Raw genomic sequence first — 27,298 nt, 5'->3', positions numbered from 1 at the left:
GTAGTATCTGCTTACTACAATAATTGGTTTGTTTACTTTAATTTACCTTCCCAATCACTTACTTACTATAATGACTGGTTTAGTTATAAGTGAGTGTAGTTTAAAATTTGTTATTATTTCATCAGATGTCTAATACATATACAGATAATGCTGACAACATCTGTTAATGACAGCTGTCACGATCTGGACTGTAGTGTTTTGCCTATTTTAAATACGTATACATGTTTCTTTATTTTTAATTTAAATTTGTTTTTTTTCTCTTTTTATTATTATTATTATTATTTTTTCTCTGTAATACATAAATTTACTTTTATAACTTTTCAGATAATGTAATGTAATATGGAATAATGTCTGTTTTGTTAATATTCTTGTTTTCCAGTTACATATTACCATCGTGAAATTAATTTGTGTTACTTTTCACTATTACTTTGTTTTGTGACTTATTATTTTGATCGTTTTTTTTATGTTATTTTTGTTATGCTATTTTTATTTTATTATTTATTTTTTTATTTTTGAGTAGCCCTTAGTACTTTGTTTTTGTTTTGTCGGTAGTAAGCAGATTATGTATATTATGTATATAATTGTTATTTTGAGTTATCATTTTTTTCTTCTTCTTTTTTTTTTAGTTTTTAGTTTTATTAAATTCATAATCTTTCAACAGCTGGCGGGTAAGACGGAACTTTTATATATTTGATATTTGTATATTTATTAATTGTTTTTATTATATATATTTATTCATCTATTTTATTTTAATTCACTATATTCTTACTACTGATCGTTGTTAAGGAATTCTATTGAAATTTAATATTATTTTAATTATATTTTAAGAGGAAAATCGATTTTTATGAAATGATTACCTAAATGTGTAGTTAGATTTAGAAATACTAAGTGCAATTATTGTTGTGTGATCAATAAAGGATGTTTAAAACGATGTCATGTTACCTACCGACGGGAGCGCAAGGCTGCGGCTGCGTGTCCTTCGGTCTGTTCCCATCTGCTACGCGAACCTCACGCGAACCTCACGCGAACCGTGTACCTGCTCCGACACATTGCTCGTATCTATGTGTATACAATTAAGATTACTGCACGCCTCATGTCCTTCTCTTTCTATCTTTCTCATGCATTCAAATATATTGTTACGTAGCACCTCAGAAACTTAAATTATATTATTTGTCATTTATTAGAGAAGAATAATGTGTTCCAATAAATTGTGATTGGTTTTCAAGTATTAGAAGTAATCTTTCAGTTATCTATAAAGTACAAATCTATATTTTAAAATTTTCTGTTTCTGCTATTCATATGTAAAGTTTTAAACAATCGAATCATTAGCAATCATGTAATATTTGTTTGAATCAGGAAATAACATCAAACCGATCTAGTTTTGATTAAACTCTTTATAATATTTTTATGATTGAAAAACTAATGTAAAATAATAAAATTACTGAAAGCTATGGACAGTAACTAAGGTTACTGCTACTTAGTACACCATCTATTTAAATGTTTAAATATAAAAATAAAATCTGATAAATAAATCTGATTATTGTTTGTCATATAGTTCCATCTAGTTCCTGAATCACTGATTAAACTTATTTTATAATAATATATGTATAATAAAAATAATTTGTCGTTCAATAGGCGACGAATGAGCGTAAAGTATTATATATACAAAAAACATATATACATAATAATAATAAATCACTGAACTGATTTTGATGAAATTTTGTATGAAGCAACCTTGAAACTTATGGGCTTTTTATACCTAACACTGCCCCTTACCCCTACCGCGACTGGCAGACAGGGCCCCTTGTTATTTCGTATTTATAATATTAGTATAAATAAATTAGCAATTGAAATGATCTTGTGGAAATTTGATTTTTTTTTAATTTGATCAAGTACAAGGATTAAATAGTAGCTGGCTATATTTTTTTTTTCAATATTAGTAAAGTCTAAGCATCGAAGCGAAGCGTCCAAGCAGAGAAATAATGTATTATGCTAACGCTACACGATTCGAAGCGTAAATAAGGGTTGTGAGGGTGGCATGAGTCAGCGCTGACCGCTGATGAAGATCTCATTCACACCTCGGCTTTGTGCATATTGTCGCACGTTGCTTGCACATTCGGGATTACTACACCGAACTCCGAGCACTGCTTTACCGGACAATGACTCGGCCATTTCATGCAAATTTTTGTATAACTGCTCCTTTGAAATGTTGTCTTGTATTAAAATAGTACAAAAACTTGTGATTGAAAGTCAAACACAGTAAACTATAATATCTGTTATATATAATAAAGCAAAACCATTTCAAAATAAAATAAATTGGTCGCAATTTCGTCGTCGCAAATTTTTCCAAATGCACATTCCACTTCGAATTTTTATCTCGTCGAAATAAATTTCATATCACAAATAAACTTATTTAGAAAATCAATAGGTTAATAATAACAAATCTTAAATATATATCTAAACATTCCAAATTTGAAAATCTTTAGTCAATATAGAAGCGTTACTTATTGACTGTCATTAATTTACCACCGGTTCGGAAATAAACACCTCAGGCCTAAGAAGAAACGGCGAAAGAAACTCTGCGAGATATTTTATAACTCACATTTTAAAATAGACAATAAACAATAACAGAAATATATTTTTTCTTTCGAAATAACCCGGAGGCGATTGTTTCATTCCCAAAGTGTGCTATACTTATTGGTAACTTCAGGTTACAAATATAAAAAATTGGTAGAGGAAAAACAAGACTATTAAATATTTGAAACGGACCAGCAAGCCTAATACCAGATATAACGACTCTACCGGCTTTAGTTAAATTAAAGTAATAATACTAAACTAATAATAAGGGAATTTAAATTAGCATTGAAATTAAAAAAAAACTTATATGAAAATGGACAAAAATATAAGTATAAATACTATACCAATTAATATGCATTATGTTGTCCTGAAGTATCATGCAAGTATTTTACATAAGCATTTTATTGTATTTTCGGTATAAATATTTTACTATCCGATTGTTTTTTCGGCAAAAATATTTTCAGTTTACGTATATATGTTATACGTTGTTATGGCTGTATTTTCTACGAGCTAAAAATCGCTTACGAGCTGATATCAAAATTTTACACCGGCATTTATAATGTTTTACAAATTCTTGTGCAAAGATGGTTTTATGTCTTTTTTTATATATTTACTTGTAGTAAAAACAGTTTTCATGCTTTACAAATTAATTGATTATTTGTAAATTTACATGTTTTAATAATGTGATAAATCCTTAAACATTACTAATTATATTTTTGATATATTTATCGCATGATACTAAAAGTAATTATTGTTGACCGGACGCTACGTGGGATCTTCCCATATTAAACTTTCTCATAGAAAATACGAGTAGCAATGAATCAATTGTGTCTGTTTTGATCGCTCCGCCGCAGATCCTTTAGCGTTAGAGACGCGGAAATTTTGCTCATGCTTAAAATTCGAATCTTTGAGAAGAAGTAAAACTTTCTAGCACTTTTCCTTTATAGGTATAGAATTTTTTGATCTAAGATTTCGCTTGCTCGATGTGTGTTTATAATAACACTTCTCAAACCTGATGATGAAGGATAAAAATTGTATAGGAACGCTTGTGTTAGTTATAATTCTATTTATAATAACTATACCTAACCAATCCATGGTAGACTTGCTTATTTTTTTATATAGGTATGACGAGTATATGGGCCACCTGATGGTAAGTGGTCACCAACGCCCAGTGATATTGGCATTGTAAGAAATGTTAATCATCGCTTACATTGCCAATGCGCTACCAACGTTGAGAACTGAGATGTTATGTCCCTTGTGCCTGTAATTACTGACTCACCCTTCAAACCAGAACACAATACCAAGTACTGCTGATTTGCGATAGAATATCTGATGAGTGGGTGGTACCTACACAGACGAGCTTGCACAAAGCCCTACCACCAGTAAATACATGAAATATAGGAGTATACTCCACCTGGCGTGGTGAAGTATACTCCATACCTTCTCCATAATTGGCAGTAAGACATTTAAGATCTGTTACTTCCTTTTTATATATAATACATATTTAAACAATATAGATTATCAATATAGATCATAAGTTTTCTTCTAGAAGTCTTAAGAATTCTTCCAAGAATTATTATTTTTGTTGATAATAATGTGCAGTTATTTGCAATAACCGAACGCATAGTATTAGATGTTGAATTGACAATTGCGATAAAGTTCTACCATTTGTGAGTGGTATTAAAGTTATTCTTACACAAATATGATTTACAGCGTTTCTGGGAACAGACAATGCTCCCGTAGCCCAACTCTTCCCTATTGTCGCCTGTGGACTTTTTTTTCTAAATAATTTCGAAGCAACGTTGTCAGAAAGAATAATTTCAAATCTATGTGTCCGTCGTGTGCGGACAATGCCCACTATTAGCGGATTATAATCCGCAAAAAGAGCGGGTACTGTTTCAGACACAGTCCAAGTTTAGTGTATACGCGTTTTGTAAATGACGCTCTGTATAAATATTTTTGATGAAAAAAAATTACTTCAATTCTTTAATTTTTTACGACCGATTTTTTGATCGCCAGTTCACTTTTCAAAATAACATAGTCCCATCGATAAATCAGCCCCAAATCAACAAATTCAGGATAAAATAGGTACGTTACTAATTCTTCTATTCTACTCAAATCAAATCTTATACCTACAAATGTATTTGTACTATTGTCAATTGTCGCTTTGATTTAATTGCATATGAAATCAACAAATCTTAAAACACGTTTAACAAGTGTTCAGCTCGTAACTTGTACCGATATTATAATATTTGCTTGCGCTAGACAGATGCAAGCCTCTCTCCCGGGAGACACTTGGCGACGATTTTCTCAAACAATAACATTCAGCCGGACACTACGTGATATTGCCTTCGACTCTACTATACGTTTGTTATTTTAGTTGTTGCTCAAATAATTTTAACTTCTGAATATGTTTCGGGTTCCTGGAATATTTTTAATTTGCAAAAAATAACATCTATTTTAAAAATAACAAAACAATCTATAATTATCATTTGTTGTTCTGACTAGGTAACTAGGGAAAAAAAATCTTGACTTTATATATGTACATATAATAAAACTGCAACGGCGATATATATATACGTTAAATTTATACATTACAATGTCATTAAAACCGAGCCGTTAAATTGCAAGAAATATTAAATACAGTAACAACTTATAAATGCCCCACTGCTGGGCTATGGCCTCCTCTCCCTTTTTGAGGAGGAGGTTTGGAGCTTAAAAAACTTTAGTATTTTTCAAAACCGATAATTTGTTACTATTATGAAACTTGTTAAAGCCCGTTATCAATAAAGCGGCAAGTAACATCAACAAATATATTATAACCAGGAAAAGTTTATCAACATCCAAACAAACAACAGTTGATTTAACCGTATCTATAAAAATGTATACAAATCCAAAATAGTTGTTTAACGGACCACACTTGATGTTCCCGCTGCATCGAATCGTACAACACCTTGGACTTGTCAATCATACCTTTCAAGAACCGCTATAAAGTACACAACGCCCCACGAGACCATGTGAACATTTGATCACAGCCCACACAATTGATACAATTGCGAGAACGCCTTCAAAACCTTGATTTTAACAATATATTCGCGGTTAACAGTACACATTTAGCCTTTTCGTCATGCATATTTTCGATATCCTTATGTCTTTGTGTTAGAGTTCAAATTACAGTAAAATATCTAGGCTAGATGACGATGGAAGATAATCCGAAACAGAGGGTTTTGCACCTGCTGTTTTATGAGATAAGAATATTGACTACGTGCGAAAAAAATATGAAAAAGATGTCAGCTATGTATTTTAAACAATACTCCTATTTGGATATGCTGTTTATTTATTTTTTAATGTGCAAGTTTTCAATTTATATTAGTTTTATTATATAGCAATAGCTTTTCCCCGTAATTCAGTTCGCATAGCAAATATGTTCCTGTAAATTATATACTTAAGACCTTAACCAAATCTAAGACTACCTCGATTTCTTCGTGACAGAAATAAGCCAACAGACAGAGCTACTTCCTTCACAATCTATAATCCGTCGAGTGGCACCCATAACAGACTTCCTAACCGACTCTAATCTCCAAGCAACATCAGTGTTGTCGAGAACGATGGCATCCCTCGCGCAGATGCACAAAACGGGTCCACATATCAAAAAGAGAAAATCAAGAAATCCGCTCAATGGAAATCCTTTCGCCAAGGTATGCTGACTATTTTACATACTTCTATTCTTTCATATCCGGTTACTATATTAAAAAAAAAACAATTCGTTTTGCCTTATGCATGAATAAAAAACATTTAAAAAATGACGTTCCGTAAGTATTGAAGTCATATCAAAATTATCGGTTACAAATGTAAAAAAATAATTCGTTAAATATAGAAACCGGGCTATAACAAACTCACTGGTGTTTTACTAATATTGTCCCTTCAGAAACACTCTCCATACTAAACTAACATTAAACAAAATTGGAAGAAAATAATTCTATAAAATGCGTGTATTAGGTATTTTTTAAATTATTAATTTACAATTTTCAGTTAAATGTCACTATTAATATGGTCAGGCGCGCTTGTGTGAATACCACTCATTAGTTTACCGCCTGATATCAATAATTTGTATCGTTCTGTGTGTCGTATATCGTTTGTTTTGTAGAGTTAAGAAGCTAGGTAAGGAACAGGCAAATAGGACATTACATCTTAGATTCCAGTCTGCGATACAAATATAAAATAATAAAAAAAAATTTTGAAACACCACTCTCAACTTTAGGATGTAATTGTAACATATGAACAAGGGATGCCAAAACTTACTGCTATGAACAGTGCATTAGAAATATGCATAAAAGACAATGTGCACAAATATCTCTTATATTATGAAGGTTTTTATTTACCCATACGGAATATTAAGATATATATTTTTACATAGTCTCCTAACAACGTGTTTTACAAAACCTCGATTATTTAGCTAAATCGAGTAAATCTGTACCAAGCATATAAGCATCACTGAATATTCGTGTGTTTAATTTGTGTTTTTAATACAGTGCTTTACTTTGAAGTAAAATAACGTGAAAAACCTACAAGTGTATGTTTGTGTGTATTCACGAACAGTCAACGGAGCAACGTGATGAATTAAGCTCCAAACCTTCTCATTAAAGCATAACCCAGAACCCCTGTTATGTTTCCCTAAACAGGCTCTTACTTTTAGTTAAATAAGGAACATAATTTCAGGGTGTGATACTAAAAACCTTGATCAGAAAACCCAAGAAGCCGAACTCCGCTAACCGTAAATGCGTGCTCGTGCGTCTCTCCAGCGGGCGAGAGATGATCGCCTACGTGCCGGGCATCGGACACAACCTGCAGGAACACAATATCGTGCTCGTTAGAGTCGGCAGGTTAGTGATGTGGTTCATCATGACAAATGGAGCAGTCGCCATAATACTGCAGCACATCTTGACTATAAATATACTTAGCTATAGATCTTTTTACAATTACAAAGGTGAGTGAGTCAGTGTAAATGCAGGCAAAAGATATATATCTCTGTTCCCATTATTGGTGCGTTGACGATGTAAGGAATAGTTAATATTTTCAAAATTCATGGGCGATGGTGACTACTTATCAACCTTGTGATTAGCTTTATAAGCGATCCATTGAACTAACCAAAAACTAAATGGATTAATATTAAACTTAACAAGTATCTGCTGCGTCTGCCACCAATAATGTATGATGAATTTGGGTTTTTTATCAATTTCAGAGTTAAAGATTGTCCCGGTGTGAAGCTGAAATGCGTCCGAGGTAAATTCGACTTGCCGCACGTCATCAAGCAGAAAGTATAGTAGTCTGTTATATCCAGTTGTGTAAGGTTATTTGTAGCGAAATAAATCTAGTTTAAGTACAGGAATTAGTTTTATTTTTAGATTTCTTAACCTAAAATAGCTTCAATTAAGAAGCTAATATAACACTAATGTTCGCGCGGTGGATTATTGAAAATTTGAGTAGTACATATATGAATTTGCAAGTTTCGTACTGTTATTTTTCACTCTTATTTCCATTTATTTATTGATATCATTCCGTGTGCATCTTAATAGCTAATAAACATAACACAAATCGTTTGACGAACAGAGGCAAAAAAAATATTGAACGGTTTCGTATTTGCTTTTAAACATTTTATATTGATTATCTACAAATTAAAAATACACTAAACCCATTTAAAGTAAATATAAAAGTAAATTATGTATATCTATCGATCATCTTTGAATACACAATAAACACTCATTCGTGAACCCGATTGGTCGGAAAGAAGCAAAAAGCGGCGCTTGCGCAAGCCGCACCCATTCTATTGTAACTTAATGGTATGTACTTAACTTTTTATTCAATGGGGACTTGAATGCGGTTAAGCTCGGTAGTCCACCTTATCTTTATGATACAAGATAGAAAAATCTATTGAAGATATTTGACTCGATATAGATATTGTTAGTGTAAACTTCAAATTGATTATAACTTTCTATGATTTTGTAACAAAACTAAAAGGTTTTAAATAATTAAAAGGTCAATTTATGTTTGGTCATTTATTAAATTTATTTCAACTTACAATTCTTTAGAGAATAATATTCTGCAAGTATACTATTTATAAGATTGCACAAACATCATTGCAGAAACACCTTAGAGTTTAGAACTTGTAGTTCAAAATAAAAAAAAAATAAACACTATTATAATTCTAAATCTCTAAAGGAACGTCTGGTCACACACTATACACCTATTCGAAGACAGCAGACGTATGATCTTAGACAGGTATTTTTTCAAATAAGTGACCTTGAGTGAATTGTGGATCTCTCGTAGTTTTCTCCTGTCACGGCTCTGCTTTGCAGCAAAATTATTCCTCTCTCTCTGTTTTCTATAAAAATCGTCGGCGTTCTGATTAGTTTGCACGGCACGACGCATTCTCGGATTATTACCGAGCAACGACCCTCCTTTCTTTTCGGCCATTGCTCTGAGGGCTTCCCTCTCGAACGCAAGGTAGTCCGGATCGTCTGACAGAGCGTCTACATCTATCATATAACTTGGACGCTTTTTTGTTTTTGTCTGATACCTGAGACTTGGGTGGCGAAAATACGCACGTACTCCTTGAGACACTCATCGATTGCGACATATTTGTACTCGTAGACGCAGGCGCTGGTTCAACAACGGGCACGTACATGGGCTGGACATACCCGATGTATGGGTACAGTTCAACACTGTGTTGCACTGTGCTTATACACGGATACGGTGGAAGCTCCGTTGGACGCTTTTTTTTTTTTGTCTGATCCCGGAGACTTGGGTGGCGATATCAAGCACGTACTTATATAATTATTAGTCGATTGCTGCAACCCGGAACTCGAAGGCCCAGGCGATGGTTCAACAACGGGCACGTACATGGGCTGGATATACCCGATGTATGGGTACGGTTCAACACTTTAGTTGCACTGTGCTTATACACGGATGCGGTGGAAGCTCCGTATTTGTTTGCGATGTCGTTTCACGTGTACTATTCACAGATAGATCTAATGGTGAGTCCTCAGCGTATGGTGTCCAGAGAGCCATGATTACTTTAGTTAGTACGGTTAGTAGTTACGGTTGACTGCGAGTAACTAATGATGTTGTTGGTCGCCCCGGTCTTTTATTCTCGGGGGTGTGGTCTAATTGTGCAGGGCACCCCCACCCCGCTGCACGGGTTACTTCCGCTACCTGAACCAACGGGACACATCGGAAGAACAATGGGGTGACTTTCGGTCTATTATGAAGAGTTGCGTTAATTTGCTACTCAAGCTTGCTTGTTTTTGACACAATAGATAGAAAAATGTGAAGGTTGATTACAATGATATCATGATGTCACAATTTTCTGATACAATATCGCGAAATATTTTCAAATAATTTCTTCATTTTATTGTATGTACGATGCTCTACGTGTTCTTTGGTTTCATACTGATATTAATTTAAGTAATTTATTATAACCATTGCAGAAAAAATTGTTGGAGAATATGATTTTAGTTGCAACATTCGGTCAAATAGAAGTTAAACCATTCGTGAATAATGAAAGATAATTCGAACGATTCATAAATGTTATTCATGCAAGAACAGGAAGCAAATGACACCGTATGGCTCCTCTCCGGATGTAACTGTATTTAATTTTATATATATTAAGTTTTAGCCGACAACGCAGTCACGGAAAATTATGTACAACCTTGTAATACTCCAAGTATACTATTTATAAGATTGCACAAACATCATTGCACAAACACCTTAGAGTTTAGAACTTATAGTTCAAAATAAAAAAAATTAAACACTATTATAATTCTAAATCTCTAAAGGAACGTCTGGTCACACACTATACACCTATTCGAAGACAGCAGACGTATGATCTTAGACAGGTATTTTTTCAAATAAGTGACCTTGAGTGAATTGTAGATCTCTCGTAGTTTTCTCCTGTCACGGCTCTGCTTTGCAGCAAAATTATTCCTCTGTCTCTGTTTTCTATAAAAATCGTCGGCGTTCTGATTAGTTTGCACGGCACGACGCATTCTCGGATTATTACCGAGCAACGACCCTCCTTTCTTTTCGGCCATTGCTCTGAGGGCTTCCCTCTCGAACGCAAGGTAGTCCGGATCGTCTGACAGAGCGTCTACATCTATCATATAACTTGGACGCTTTTTTGTTTTTGTCTGATACCGGAGACTTGGGTGGCGAAAATACGCACGTACTCCTTGAGACACTCATCGATTGCGACATATTTGTACTCGAAGACGCAGGCGCTGGTTCAACAACGGGCACGTACATGGGCTGGACATACCCGATGTATGGGTACGGTTCAACACTGTGTTGCACTGTGCTTATACACGGATACGGTGGAAGCTCCGTTGGACGCTTTTTTTTTTGTCTGATCCCGGAGACTTGGGTGGCGATATCAAGCACGTACTTATATAATTATTAGTCGATTGCTGCAACCCGGAACTCGAAGGCCCAGGCGATGGTTCAACAACGGGCACGTACATGGGCTGGATATACCCGATGTATGGGTACGGTTCAACACTTTAGTTGCACTGTGCTTATACACGGATGCGGTGGAAGCTCCGTATTTGTTTGCGATGTCGTTTCACGTGTACTATTCACAGATAGATCTAATGGTGAGTCCTCAGCGTATGGTGTCCAGAGAGCCATGATTACTTTAGTTAGTACGGTTAGTAGTTACGGTTGACTGCGAGTAACTAATGATGTTGTTGGTCGCCCCGGTCTTTTATTCTCGGGGGTGTGGTCTAATTGTGCAGGGCACCCCCACCCCGCTGCACGGGTTACTTCCGCTACCTGAACCAACGGGACACATCGGAAGAACAATGGGGTGACTTTCGGTCTATTATAAAGAGTTGCGTTAATTTGCTACTCAAGCTTGCTTGTTTTTGACACAATAGATAGAAAAATGTGAAGGTTGATTACAATGATATCATGATGTCACAATTTTCTGATACAATATCGCGAAATGTTTTCAAATAATTTCTTCATTTTATTATATGTACGATGCTCTACGTGTTCTTTGGTTTCATACTGATATTAATTTAAGTAATTTATTATAACCATTGCAGAAAAAATTGTTGGAGAATATGATTTTAGTTGCAACATTCGGTCAAATAGAAGTTAAACCATTCGTGAATAATGAAAGATAATTCGAACGATTCATAAATGTTATTCATGCAAGAACAGGAAGCAAATGACACCGTATGGCTCCTCTCCGGATGTAACTGTATTTAATTATATATATATTAAGTTTTAGCCGACAACGCAGTCACGGAAAATTATGTACAACCTTGTAATACTCAAATAAGTGTTCGGCAGGCCGGCATACATATATAGGTATACAGGAAAAGAAATGCATGGATATAATTATTGCTATAACTTGTGTAGCTGTTATTTTTTACTAAGCCGACTGGCTACTGATTTTATTGCCTATTCTTAGCCATAAAGTCTACGTACCCAACCGGTGGCGTTTGATCTTGGCGTTTCAAAAATTAGGTACCTGTTAAAATATATTTAAGTAAAAATAAAATAGAATTCGTTGAACTATTGTACTAATTATTCCATCCGTACCGAGTTTTACTAGCTGAATTTTTTTAAAGCACTACCACAAGTAATTTATTGGATATTTCATATTTAAGCCTAATATACAAAATTTAATAATTTTCTTGCGTAAGAATATTATTATAATAACAGGTCGCTGGAATTCTGCGAGATATTACTATTGTATTTGCGTTTAATTTTTTTTTAAATATGCTATATAACAAAATAATGTACGCTCCTTTTCAAGCAAGCTTTCTTATAGTTTTAAAAGTATAAATCCCTTAAATTCATGTTACGCTGGTGGGAAACGCGACGATTTCTTACGTGAAAACTGAATTGGAGTAACGCGATTATTATCCGACTCTTCTAATGCAGCTTCAGCTGTCGGACACTTAACTAACGATCAAATTGGATAATTTTTTTAATTAGCTTTTTATTTAGCATTTAGCACGTCCAATATGCTGCCGAAGATGCCAAAACTGCCAAAACTGCCGAGATGGCCCAGTGGTAAGAACGCGTGAATCTTAACCGATGATCGTGGGTTCAAACCCGGGCAAGCACCACTGAATTTTCATGTGCTTAATTTGTGATTATAATTCATCTCGTGCTTTACGGTGAAGGAAAACATCGTGAGGAAACCTGCATGTGTCTAATTTCACTGAAATTCTGCCACATGTGTATTCCACCAACCCGCATTGGAGCAGCGTGGTGGAATAAGCTCCAAACCTTCTCCTCAAAAAGAGGAGAGGAGGCCTTTAGCCCAGCAGTGGGACATTCACAGGCTGTTACGGTACGTCCAATATTTTGTTGCCTATATCATCTAATTAAGAAAATATGTGTTATTTAATACAGAAAAATGATAACGGAAACAAAAGCTATACTTCTATAGTAACTTATACAAATATGTAGATAGTTATAATAGGTATGTCGTAATAATATTTAGGTTAGGTTACCTTTTTATTCGAATCACCAACATTGCCAAAAACTTTTACAGATATTCAAACAAGAGTTTCTAGTCATCATATATATCGCGTTGTATTGAAATTCTTAAACGAAACAAAACAAAAAAGAGATTAATTTATTGCATTTTATAAGTAACTTTTTAAGCCCTGTACCTAAATTACAGTTCTCACAAAGGATGTCTCCGTCCAAGGGATTACGATGATTTAAGTGTACTCATTGTTTTATAACATTTAAAAATATTTATGTTTGTCAAAGACTCAGCGGAGGGTTATATTATGCACAAAAAGAACTGACCTACTTGCAGTCTAAACATTAATCAAGATTATTTTACTTTCATTAATATTATATATCTATCATTTTCTTTTTTTTTTTTTTTCATTGTCAACTGACAAGGCTGAAAACTGAGGATGGCAGAATAGTCACGTCAAGATCTGAGCTGTTGGAAGAGGTTGAGAAGTTCTACGGTCAGCTGTACACGACAGCTCAATCACCTGTCAGTAGTCATGCTGCAGATCCCAGAGCAAGACTAACCCGACACTACACTGAAGATTTTCAGGACGTCAGTCTTTTCGAGATTAGAATGGCTCTCGGACAACTCAAAAACAACAAGGCACCTGGTGATGATGGTATTACAGCCGAGCTTCTGAAGGCGGGTGGTACACCGATCCTCAGGGCTCTTCAGAGGCTTTTTAACTCCGTCATTGCCAAAGGTCAAACGCCAAAAGCATGGCACAGAAGTGTGGTGGTACTTTTCTTTAAGAAGGGTGATAAAACCCTTCTGAAGAATTACAGGCCCATCTCACTGCTGAGTCATGTTTACAAGTTGTTTTCGAGAGTCATTACGAATCGTCTCGAGCAAAGGCTTGACGACTTCCAGCCACCCGAACAAGCCGGATTCCGGAAAGGCTTTAGCACCATAGACCACATACATACGCTGCGGCAAGTTATACAGAAGACTGAGGAGTATAACCAGCCACTTTGCTTAGCGTTTGTGGACTATGAGAAAGCCTTTGATTCGATCGAAACCTGGGCTGTGCTGAATTCTCTTCAAAGGTGCCAAATTGATTATCGGTATATCAGGGTGTTAAAGTGCTTGTACGAGAACGCCACCATGTCGATCCGACTCCAGGATCAGAACTCAAAACCTATCCAACTGCAGAGAGGTGTAAGACAGGGAGACGTGATATCTCCGAAACTGTTTACCGCTGCATTGGAAGATGTTTTCAAGCTTCTGGACTGGAACGGACTTGGCATCAATATTAACGGCGAGTACATCACTCATCTTCGATTTGCCGATGACATTGTAATTATGGCTGAGACCTTGGAAGACCTCGGCACTATGCTCGATGACCTCAGCAGGGTTTCCCAACAAGTGGGTCTAAAAATGAACATGGACAAGACGAAAATCATGTCGAACATCCATGTTGCACCCACTCAAGTCAAGGTTGGAAATTCTGCACTCGAAGTTGTAGACAACTATGTCTACCTAGGTCAGACCATCCAACTAGGTAGGTCCAACTTCGAGAAAGAGGTAAATCGTCGAATTCAACTCGGCTGGGCAGCGTTCGGGAAGCTACACGATATCTTCTCATCCCAAATACCGCAGTGTCTCAAGTCGAAAGTCTTCGACCAGTGTGTGTTGCCAGTGATGACTTATGGATCAGAGACGTGGTCGCTCACAATGGGCCTCATAAGAAGGCTCAAGGTCACTCAAAGGGCAATGGAGAGGGCTATGCTCGGAGTTTCTCTGCGAGATCGAATCAGAAATGATGAAATCCGCAGGCGAACAAAAGTAACCGACATAGCCCGAAGAATTGCTAAATTGAAGTGGCAGTGGGCGGGGCACATTGCTCGCAGAACCGACGGCCGCTGGGGCAGAAAGGTTCTCGAGTGGCGACCACGAACCGGAAGACGCAGCGTGGGCAGGCCCCCTACAAGGTGGACCGACGACTTAGAACGAGTCGCGGGAAGCCGTTGGATGCGGGCAGCGCAAGATCGGCCAACGTGGAAATCCTTGGGGGAGGCCTTTGTCCAGCAGTGGACGTCTTTCGGCTGATGATGATGATGATGATGATCATTTTCTTAATTATTTTTTTACTACACTCTCCCTCGACTTCGTCTTTGTGAAACTCACAGTTTGTGACTATAAGAATACATACATACCTGTATACTGAAATATTATTATTATTCAAATAAAACATAGCCTATGCTACTTCTGGATAAAGTAAATTTCTAGTAACAGCCTGTGAATGTCCTGCGCTGGCCTAAGGGCTCCTCTCCTTTTTTCGAGGAGAAGGTTTGGAGCCTTTTCCACCAAGCTCAAGTATGGGTTGGTGGAATACACATGTAGCAGAATTTTCGTGAAATTAGACACATACAGGTTTTCTCGCAATGATGTCCTTCGCCGTCAAGCACGAGATGAGTTATAAACGCAAATTAAGCACATGACTATTCAGTGTTGCTTGCCCGGGTTTAAATGAACCCACGATCATCGGTTAAGATTTAAGCGTTCAAACCACTAGGCCATCTCGTATATCTAAGGGTGAAGGAATTATTAGAAACGATTCAATAGTTTCAGAGTTTAGGTATCGATTACAAGCAAACAAATCTTTCCTATTTACGTCATTAGTACAACATGTATTAAAAAAACATTTTTTATTTGTATATAATTTGAGCTATAACTATATTGTCAGTTCAATTTAGGATTTAGAGTCAGCTCTGGAAAATAATACTTATTGGCATTATGTCGTATAAATTAAAAATGTTCGCCATTCTATACTATCTATCCACAAAATACTTCTTATATTATGATAGAACGAGACTGAAACTCGAAATTCAAAGTACAACAGATGTACACAAAAAAAACTGGATGAATATTATAAAAATATGCGTGAAATTCATCGTCATTTACAGACCTAACTCTTTACTTGGGTTTTTAAACAATAGTGAATCGAAAAAGTATTAAACAAAGAACGTACAAATACCCAAAACGAAATACTAGAACATTCACAATACACCCGGAGCTTAAGATAAAGACAAAGACAGGCAAATATTTTCTTAGAACCGTCTAACGGTCACTTTTGTTTGGACCAAATCTCTAAGGAATTACATAAGTTGAAAAATCAAACATGTTGCAAATGCTTCAAAAGTGTCATTTTTAATACCGTAAATTGAATTACAAGTTTCGTACCAGTTCACTTCTCTTTCTAACAGTACAATCTTTCTGTATTTAACAAAGCCATTTATGTTCAGCTGATTTCAAGAAAAGAGGTAAATATTGATGATCACGTGGTATTTCGGACGCAGACTCGATGACGCCGTGACTAATTCATAAATTACTCCAATTCTCGAATGAAATTACACATGCCCGTTTTTTATATTCAGAAAACGGTTTGTTTTGCTTACGGATAGTAAGTGACTCGTTGAAACATTCGTGTCATATTCGTACATTGAACATATCATCCGTTAGGTATCCGTAGCGTTCTTTCTGATCAAGGCGAGGAAATTGTAGCTTTTGAATGATTGATGTTGTAGACGAGACTACAACTCTCCTAAAGGCAATTGGAGACTAACATTGCCTAATCGTCTGCAGGGTCAGAACCCTGAATGAAATATTCCGCCTTATTGAAATTTTTTTTTTGGATATACAGAATATTTTAAAAGTCAATTCTTATATTGTAATCTAGGCGCCGTTATTCTCTATTCGCAATCACATATATAACAGTTATCCTTGCAGCAAGGGAGAGATCGATATTACATAACAACGTAAGGGTGGATGGGGTCGCACCCTCGCTCATTATGCGCCGCCCATGAACCCTCGCCTGCGCAAGTTAATAAGAGTGGAGTGAATGTATATTGAGACGGTAAAGATGTGGCTGTGGACTTTAATATATATAAATAGACATACTTTCTAATATAATCTTTTTCTACGCGAAAACTTGAGGTTATATGATATTTATAGGAAGACATGCAGGAAAAAACACCACCTGATGATAAGTGGTCACCACCATAGAAACTGGCACTGCAACCAACCACGTATCTAAGGTTTAAGTTTCTTGTGCATGCAATTCCACTGGCTCACTCACCTATCAAAACAATAAGCAATACAAATTATTGCTGCCTGTTGCTATTTTAGCAATTGATGTGTGGGTATGTACCAAGACAGGTTTGTTCAATGCCATCAAGAAATATCCCAAAAAAAATTCTAAGATATCAATAACACAACAAAGAACATATATATTTTTTAATACTTATTGCACAACATAAATTCACATAAGAGTATAAAAACATATTTTCTTTTTTATAAATTTCTATTAATGTTGCTACATTTTTTTTGTAAGTTATTAAATAGATTAGCTCTCCGCCTTGGCTGCGATGTTTGTCAACCCCACCGATGCATCTGCGGATCCATGGTGGGTGCCAACGGTCATCACGCATTGAGTTGCGGACGATGCTCGGGGAGATTTCCCCGACACCACGCTCTAAACGACATTGTCCGGAGAGCCTTGGTTTCGGCGAATGTCCCATGCGTCCTGGAACCACCAGGTCTCAGTCGCTCTGATGGCAAGAGACCGGATGGCTTGACACTGGTCCCATGGCAAAGGGGAAGAAGTTTGATATGGGATGCTACCTGTGTCAATACCTTCGCGGCCTCTCACCTGGCCCACACAACACGGACGGCTGGGGCGGCTACTGAGAGTGCAGCAGCGAGAAAACGGGAGAAGTATGCCCCCTTTTTAAAAAAATATTTATTTGTGCCACTAGCGGTTGAGACGTCGGGATGTTGGGGGTCGGATGCCCTCAGTTTAATAAGGGAAATTGGCTGTCGCCTTAGAGAGAGGGGATTTGACAGTCGCTCCGGGTCACACTTGGCACAAAGGTTGTCCATTGCCATACAACGCGGAAATGCGGCCTGCATTATGGGCAGCTTTGCGTCGGGTGGGAATCGGGAATCTGACTAAAATAATAAAAATTAATAATCTAAATTAAATAGATTACTTAAATATTTAAGTTAATGAAAATAATAATTAACTTAGTAATCGAAATAAAAAAGTATATTTACTAAGAAAATTATATGCCAACATGTATACTTAATGCCGAAATAGAACTGTACCTATATATACCTATTCCTGATACAAAAGCTACATATAAAATGACTTTTTCGACTTTTCCTCAGGTGCTTTCCCGTATCATCTTTCATTGAAATTTTAGTTATTTCGATAATAAGACGTTTTATAATATATACAGCTAAATTACCAATACATAATTAACTAAAAGTTTGGTTATTATTTTTACTATGAACCAAGAATGCAAGAACCGCGATGAAGTTGAAGTTTAAGGACTCAATTCCAGACAAGCACCTCTAAGTTTTCATCTGCATAATTTGTGGTTTTATATCTTATAGGAAAATCAACCTCCAAACGACATTAGAGTAGCGTGGTGGAATAAGCCTCAATTGTTTTCATTGGGAGAGGAGTAATTTGCCCAGCGCCACGACATTTCTGGGCTCTTACTTTTATATACAAGTATTGAAAAGCATATCGGATCCTAAACAAGCTGCAGATTAAACAATCCTTCCTCCCCGCGTCACAAATACTTGATCTATGGTAACTTTTTTTTATTTCGCGCACGCGCACGACAAGCTGCGACCGCAATCTAAACAATCTCCACGTGACAATCTCGACGTGTTTGACTCACCGGTAGCCACGTGTGCACGTGCCTTATATTATTTTAGGTTTAATTTTAAACGTTTATAAGTTGAGCATTGAGATTGATTAAATTTTGAATCATTTGATAATATATACACCTAATAGGCAAATTCAATCTTAGATGGTATTCTCTTAATCGATTTAAGCCATGCTTAAAAATGAATCGCCGTCTGCTGCTAACCTCCAGACTCCGGGCTGAGAACTTCTCGAAAGGAAACCCGATTTTTTTTTATTCACCCTAACCGATTTGTGTTGGAGCCCCGGAACTCAAGGTCAGCGAGCTAAATAAAATAAAAATAAAGTCGTTAGCGAAAATATTTTTAAACAAACAAGTCAACATACTAATGAAGACGCCACGCGTTATCGTAGTCCTATGATAATAAAAGTAATCGTTTTTAATTTATACTAAAGTAATTAACTAATGAAAACAAACATTAATTCCTTGTGACTACGTGCGTGAACTCGTATATTCCATTTTATCCCTTAAATTGGGTATATATCGGTTAAGTACAAACTTATGTATTGCTTCCAGACTATTTCTGTGTCAAATTACATTATCATCGGACAAATTTCGTATTTATATTATGAGTTTGACTAGCACTACAGATCATGACTTCGCACTCGAAAAGTTAAATATACCTCACCTATTAGTGTGTTTTATAATCCTATAAATACATAGCTAAGACCATATTTAGGTACTTGTCTTGCAGTGTTAAGGATTGATAGTTTGAATGGATCAAGTGTATCAAATTGATTGCCGGATTTTAGGACCCACAATAATCTACTTCAGATTTAAAATCAGCACTACCATTCTATAGAGAGTGACGTTACGTGCATACATATATATATATATATATATATCGGCGAGATTCTATATATTTATATCGATTCAAAATAAAGCGCAAGAAGGAAGTAATATTACTTTCATTTTTGTCACATGGACTAAATAGGAAGTAATATTTTTTATATATCGTGAACGTTTTCCTCCCGCATTTGAGGGGAGGGGCATTGTTAGATCCCTTACTGTACCGCTTACAACATGTATGCAATTCCACGACGATCGATTATGTAATTAAGAAATGAAATCGTAAAAAACAATAAACTTTGCTTTTATAATATCAGTTAGGTTATTAAAACTTAAGATGGCAACAAAACATACCTACGCCTACTATTGTGTAGGCGCGGCTTGCGCTCACGCACGCTATAATTCAGCGACCAATGAAAACGAGCGATCAATTGATGTATTTTAATCTGTAACCACACACGACCGCGGCTCGTGTCATTTGATATGATGACGTAGTTTATTGAATAACGTCTGAGAATCATGAATTAATACAAATACTTTTATATAATTATGTCTGTCTAGTGATTAATGACAATCTAACGGATGACATCCGATTGATATGTGCATAGACAGACAGATTATATCACTTGAAAATAATGCTTTTGAGTCTACTAGTTTTTTTTGAATCAATATGGCCCAGTGGTTAGAACTAATCTTAACCGGTAATCTGCTCTATGTGCACCCACCAACGAGCATCGAAGCAACGTGGTGGAACAAGTCTTTTTTTTAGGCGGGTAACTCTTTAATAAAACAATTAGAACCAATTTAATATAATACTTATACATATATATTTGATTAAAAAAACCGCGTAATTTATTTAATATACGTAATAGAAATTAATAATGACTTATTTATAATTGACGTGAGATTGTATGCTTAAAAATAAAACAGCGTTAGTTTAATTAAGACGATATATTTTAAACATAAAAATTAATCGAACTCTATCGCATTACAATTTAAAATAAGCCTTTAGATACTAGGAAGCTGCAAAAACATATTTACTATTATTTATATTACAATTATTTATACAATCGTAATTCAACGGCACTTTTCACAATCAAATTGCCTTTCAATCATTTAAAACCGACCCTGCTGTTGACAAGGTTGACATACTCGTTCTCTGAGCTTGGGCCTTAATTTCGCAATTCTTTTCTTTAGATATGTCACTTGAAACGCGTGACGAACTTCTCTTAACTTTCGTCTGTCTCTGCTCTGTTTCGCCGCGTAATTGTTTTTTTTCTCTCTGCTTCCTGTACGAGTCGTCAGCGTCTCGATTCCTCTGGACCGCTCGCCTCATTCTCGGATTATTTCCAAGTAAGCTGCCTCCATTCTTCTCGGCCATAGATCGAAATGCATTCTGCTCAAAGGCTTGATACTCGGCATCATCAGACAGCGAGTCGACATCTAAGTCCTCTGATTGCGATGTTGAAGGTGCGTTTCTGTAGTTCCAACTCTCGACCGGAGATATTTGGGACAGCGGGATGTTGCACTCATAACAATTGTAAGATCTATTTTCATGTTCTAAACTCGGTGGCTCTGATGAATATCTATAGTCAGGAACCTTGGAACAAGGTGTTGAGGTACTGTCTGGTGAGATTTCCTGTTTAACATTTGTAGTTAAGTCCAAAGGTTCCTCCGCGTAGGGGGTCCACAAAGCCATTTTTTTAGCATGTGTTGTTTTCTGAACAAATAGTCAGTAAACACTGAATGCAATTTTCTAACGCGTCTGTCTCATTTGTGGGCGTAAAAGGGTGTTGTGGAAGGGGTAATCCTCTACCTGCGGGACTCGTAACGGGACTGTAGGCGACATAAATATTAAATTTCCCCTTAAACAATAGGATTCTATTACTATTTTGCTGGGAGTAAGTCAAATATTACAGTTAGGAATGTCCAATGGAATAAAATAAGCAAAGAAATATAATTAGTAATTATTTAAATCAGTTACAGTCTCTTAATGTCATATATTTATAGCGGGATCAAAAAAATGTCCTTATGAATTGTTAGCGTTAACAAAGTCGCGTGCGACATGTTTACTTAGTATAAATTACAGCAGCTTTTGAACTACAGCCGAGAACTTGAGTACATTTTGTTATTTGAGAACCTTTATTTGCCTTTTATACAATTTTATCTTAATTCGAAACCTTTGTTCTTTGCTCTTGTATAGACTGAGCGAGTTGTGTTCAATTTATCGCAATGCGGTCGCTGTAAACAATAGTGACATCATCCGAGTTTTCTGCTTAACACGAAACTGACGCAAAAGCTATCAGTAAATAAATCTTAAACATCACTCCAAGAACAAATTGAACGTTGATATTTGTGAATTGAGTTTATTTTATTTATTTACTGAAATAATTACACCGTCAAGTTATCACTAAGCCTTAAAATTAACAATTAAAAAATATGTACTTACGAATTTATACGTCTTGAAAAATCAAAGTTTCACATAAAAAATCAAAAATCAAACCTTCTCAACTAAATTTCGGTGATAAAAGTATGTGTGAGAAGTGAGCTATAAGAACGTAACATAAATGTTATATTTTTAAATACATAATTAGATAAGCATTTTTCAACCCGTCTGTGTTAGACAGTAACTTTCTGTCAAACACAGGACTTAAGTACCTAACTTAACAATCGCTAGGTAAAGACTCGACTTAAATAATTAATTAAGGAGAGAAGGTTTGGAACTCACTTAAACATTACATACAGAAACGTTGCTCTTATACTATATTGAAATTTAATTCATATCGCATCCAAAGAAGCTTTACTTAAAGAACCATATAACAATAAATGTATTATTATTAGGTCCTTACATATGAAATCAAAATACTGTTGCTATTCATACACTTTTGCTATCTCATAGATCCTTTTACTAAAAAACACCATGGGGGCGAGAATCAATAAACTCTTTGAAGGCGGTTTGGACCTCCGCATCGGAGTTGAATTTTTTCCTTGTAAGAAGTTGTCCAAATTCCGGAAAAAATGGTAATCTGTTGGAGACAGGCCCGGGGGGTACGGTGGATGTCGTAGACATTCTAATTGTAGCATTTAACTTAGTGGTTGTTAATTGTACAGTGTGTGTCTTGCGTTGTCGTGAAGCAGCAGTGGCCTAGAGCGATTGACCAATCTCGGTTGTTTAGTTGCTAGTTCTTCCTTCATGGTTTGCAGTTGCTGACAATAGATATGCCGTAATAGTTTGGCCAGATTTTAAAAAGCTGTAGTGAACGACACCGGCGCTAGTCCACCAAACACTCACAAGTAACTTTTTCTGAGTCAATTTTCGTTTAGGGTAGGATTTGGCTGGGTTTCCAGGGTTCAGCCATAGCGACGAGCGCTTCCGATTATCGTACAGTATCTACTATTCATCACAAGTAATGATTCGATTTAAAATCCCTTCATTATTGTGTCGGTTGAGCAAAGTAACACAGCAGTCTACGCGTGTTTGCAAGTTCGATTCACTCAATTCATGAGGTACCCATCGTTCAAGTTTTTTTACTTTCCCGATTTGCTTGAAATGAATTAATACAGTTTTATCACTTACCCCGAAGACTGCAGCTATCTCCGAAGTGCTTTGTGATGGATCCGCTTCCACAATAGCCTTTAATTCTTCATTTTCAACTTTTGTCTCCGACCGTCCACGGGGTTAGTTCTGAAGGTCGAAATTTCGTTATCGGTTATTGAAAATTTGAAAAAATACATATCGGAAGCTAAAGTTCAATAAATGACAATATTTAAAGTAATGCATCAACCCAAACAACTGGTTTTTCATGTTTTTGAATAATCTTTTGACCAATTGTAGATGCGTTTCACTTGAAACGTTTAAGGTATTATAACCCTTTCCTGTCACGGGATCAATGTAGGACCACCGTCGGTTTTTATTTATATAATTGCAAAATTTCGACCGGAAGTTACGAGAAAGACGCATCAGTTGGTCCCCTGGTGACGCTTCGATGACTTTTATCAAAGCACGCGCTGGACATCATTATCTGTTATGGGAACTCACCATTAGGGCCTTTAAAAAAATTAAATAAGTTTAATTTGAAAGGGACTATTAAGCTTTATGCTTCCGAAAAAGAAAATTTAAATATAGAATAATATACTTTTTGAAATGATTACTATTCATTTAATTGCAGTAATTAAACCAAATTATAAAAAAAAATATTTTTAAATACTCATTACTAATTTATTTTTGTTAATTTTCACGAAGTAACACATTTAAATATACAAAAGTCATTTATAGAAAGTTCGTGACAAAACCGTATTCAGTGTATCTCTTCGAAGTTATTTCAAATTGAAATTCATGGAATTTAAATCGTCTGCCGTCCAAAAAAACACTAACGGAAAATAAAATAGATATCAAACACACATTATTGTGAAACAGTTATACCATCCATCTTGAAATATGTCAACAATACAAAATGGTCGAACCGACCACTAAGTTTTGTAATGGGTTAACACAAATGGCAGGCGCGTGGGCATTCACACGTAACCTGTGCCATTATAATTCATTCTTTAACACAATATAATAAAACTTATATTACCTTAAATGTAATTCTAGCAAAGCATACGCGGCACAATCAATTTTTAACTCTATATTATTACAATAGAGTTCATTTTGGATAATGTGTTCCGAAATAACAGATGCATCTTATTTCCGCGTTGCAACTGTATCAATCACACAATTCGGTAGTTATCGATTACTACATTTACTATACAATGAAGTAATAAGCAGTACGTGCAGAATACATCTTTATACATGTATTTATTATTACCAGTGCCCAACGGTTTAAGCCGCGTTAAGTTTATATTACACATTGAGCAATAACCTAAAGCCCAAGTCCTAAAGCCTAAAAATATTAACGGAAGAAAAATAACGCTTTTTATCACATTTCGAAAGAATTGCAATGACTTCCTGAAAATATTTTTTGTAATTATACTTATCTACCTATATAGGTATACAACGGATTTGGATGATAATTTTAAAGACAAACAGTACATCAGAATATTCTCTATAATATTTTTTTTTTCTTTTTGGCGATTAGACCCGGCAAACTGAGAGACAGACGCTACATTTTTATTTATTTTAGAAATTTTAAAAGAAAAGTTATAATAACTTTACATACTATTTACTCTTTTTTTTTTATATGCCCCGGGATGGCAAATGACTCTACTCCACCTGATGGTAAGTGGTAGTAGAGTCCAAACGCGACGACGGCCAGTACAGTCGGGAAGAATGTTCTGTACTAGCCGTCCCCGCCTTGCCGACCCGCAAGATGCCTCTTCACGCCTCGTTTGAAGGAACCCGGGTTGTAAGAGGAGGGGAACACGTGAGCTGGTAAGGAATTCCATTTTTTGGTAGTGCGACAAAGAAAGGAGTTGCCAAATTTCTTTGTGCGCGATGGAATTGATGTCACAGTTAGGCGGTGACATCGAGAACCAGCTCGCGTGGACTTAAGAAGGAAGGGGGAAGCAGGAATTAAAGAGAATAATTCCTCAGAGCACTCGCCGTGATACAGACGATAGAAAGCGCTCAGTGCTGCTATCTCGCGACGCAATTGTAAAGGTTCAAGGGTGTTTGTGACTTTTACGTCGCCAATAATGCGTACTGCACGTCGCTGCAACCGGTCCAAGGCCTCCAGTAGGTACTTAGCGGAGCCATCCCAAAGGTGCGAGCAATATTCAACGCAAGACCGTACCTGTGTTTTGTATAACAGGCACAGTTGTTGTGGCGTGAAAAAACGCCGCACCTTGTTCAGAACTCCGAGTTTTCGTGAAGCTGTTTTTATAATAGCCTCGATGTAAACCCTTGGACTAAGGTCGCAGCGAACGTCCATCCCCAGCATGGCGATTTTGCTTTGTATCATCAGCGGTGTGCCACAGAGGGAGGGATGAGGGTAAAATGGTGACTTTTTCGCTGTGAGAGCGCACACCTGTGTTTTCTTGGCAATAAACTCAACAAGTTTATCAGAACCCCATTTGGCGATGAGCTCTAATGTCCTATCGAGTTCAATAACAAGATTCTCCCGCCTCTCCTCAGTTTCACTCAAAGATATACACAGGTAAGTTATATATATAGAGATATAATTACATTTTATGTGTTCTAATAAACATGTGTCATAGCATTACGTCACATATATATTGTCTACGAGCTATAGACTATAAGTATATACCTTTCTCAATAAATTAACCATATATTACTTTTTTACTCGAATCGGAGTTTTAGATAATTTTCGATATTTTTACATCAAATCACGTTAACTATTGCTTATTATTAGGGTAAAATCATAAATTATAAGCTTAAGTTGCCAACTACATCAATTATGTTTTGTTTCGGCTCCCTTCAATGCTTCTTAGATTCTCGGAGAATGTAAACAATGATGTCGTAAATTGCTAATGGCCAGCCTATATTTTATTCAAAAAAGAAGTGCGTCGGCGAATTTTATTACTACTTGTTTGCCTACTTCAATTTCCAGGTACTAGCGGTAAAAGAGTTATAGCTTCGAGAAGGCTTCTGCTGCCCGTTTTACATGTTGGTTCTTCAAAATAAATCTTTCATTACCTAATATTTTGAACATACGTCTGGACGGGCAGCTCCTATATATAAAGGTATGCGATGTCTAGAAAAGATAAGCTAAACTTATCCAATTAATTTTAAGCCGTGAATAGCTAAACTAAAAGGAATCGAATTTGATTACCTACTCGTATTTATTGTTATTTCGTAATGCTATTTTTGTATTGATCTATATTAATCATCGATAATAAAATTTCACACGTGAATCTCGCTTAGAAACACATTGGCACGAGTCGTTTGCAAATATTATTTTAAGTTTCTGTCAAATGATTGCCACAGAAAGACACGCAACATTTTCAAAGCGATTACATAAAATAGCACTTTAAATATACAAAATCAAATCCAAATACAGACAATTATATTGTACAGTATATTTATAATTATTCCTAATTAAACAAATTTCGGATTATATTATTTTGAAATATATAAGTATATTATGTAGAGGTCTTTACTTTTATTAATATAATCTAAATTATACATTATTCAAATTACTAAAATACCTTCTGTAGGTAGTGTATGTATAGATGGCGGTAATAAAATCTGTCAGTTTCCTGAATCGCGCTGTCTAGATTCGCTACTGAATATATATAATGTAAAGGTGATTTTGTTAAAATAATCAGACAAAATAAATTATAGTGTGAACAGTGGAAAGCTCTTCCTTAGTTTCATTTACCGTTTGATCCCCGATATTAGTTCGGCGTAAACAGGTAGGTATATTGTTATTTAAGTCGTGTAAGCTAGTCTCTACGCTAATTTAGTGTTTCCGTAGCAAATTAATTTATTATTATTTTTATGTAAACACCATTTTAAAAACAAATAAAATTTAAAAAGAGAAAACATTTTAAAATAAGTACTTTTAAAATAATGTCGAGCGTTTGGTGAAATTGCGAAATTACGAACCAGTTGAAACGTTCATGCGAATTGTATCATTTGCACTGTAATATTCGCAATGACACAAAGGGTGCAACCGTTCTCCCGTCGGGACGTTTTCTCTGAAACAGCTCTACTTTCTCTGAGAACAATAGCTGCGTTATCTTCTTCGCCTGCAATAAACCAAAAACACGC

At 35.8% G+C, this 27,298-nt stretch overlaps 3 protein-coding genes and 1 pseudogene across 2 annotated transcripts in view; 2 read left to right on the top strand and 2 right to left on the bottom strand.

Annotated features, from left to right (window-relative positions):
• LOC126769487 (uncharacterized) overlaps window positions 1-27,298 on the top strand; it is a 1,339,673-nt gene that overhangs the window by 81,365 nt on the left and 1,231,010 nt on the right.
• LOC126769508 (uncharacterized) overlaps window positions 1-27,298 on the bottom strand; it is a 729,621-nt pseudogene that overhangs the window by 174,316 nt on the left and 528,007 nt on the right.
• LOC126769549 (40S ribosomal protein S12, mitochondrial-like) overlaps window positions 1-27,298 on the bottom strand; it is a 431,911-nt gene that overhangs the window by 330,993 nt on the left and 73,620 nt on the right. The window lies entirely within an intron of this gene.
• LOC126769558 (40S ribosomal protein S12, mitochondrial-like) lies at window positions 6,077-7,962 on the top strand. Its single transcript, XM_050488429.1, has 3 exons — window positions 6,077-6,275; window positions 7,297-7,460; window positions 7,820-7,962. The coding sequence occupies exons 1-3, from the start codon at window positions 6,186-6,188 to the stop codon at window positions 7,899-7,901; spliced, it is 336 nt and encodes a 111-aa protein (XP_050344386.1). The 5' UTR covers window positions 6,077-6,185; the 3' UTR covers window positions 7,902-7,962.

This window comes from Nymphalis io, chromosome 7 (genome assembly GCF_905147045.1).
Source record: "Nymphalis io chromosome 7, ilAglIoxx1.1, whole genome shotgun sequence".
Taxonomy (NCBI): domain Eukaryota; kingdom Metazoa; phylum Arthropoda; class Insecta; order Lepidoptera; family Nymphalidae; genus Nymphalis; species Nymphalis io.
The sequence above is the reverse complement of the archived record's forward strand: the minus strand, read 5'-3'. Positions and strand labels throughout refer to the sequence as shown.

Coding starts and splice junctions, on each gene's coding strand:
- LOC126769558 (XM_050488429.1), top strand. CDS start 6,186: ATGGCATCCCTCGCGCAGATGCACAAAACGGGTCCACATATCAAAAAG. Junction 6,276..7,296: donor ATGGAAATCCTTTCGCCAAG/GTATGCTGACTA, acceptor ACATAATTTCAG/GGTGTGATACTAAAAACCTT. Junction 7,461..7,819: donor GTGCTCGTTAGAGTCGGCAG/GTTAGTGATGTG, acceptor TATCAATTTCAG/AGTTAAAGATTGTCCCGGTG.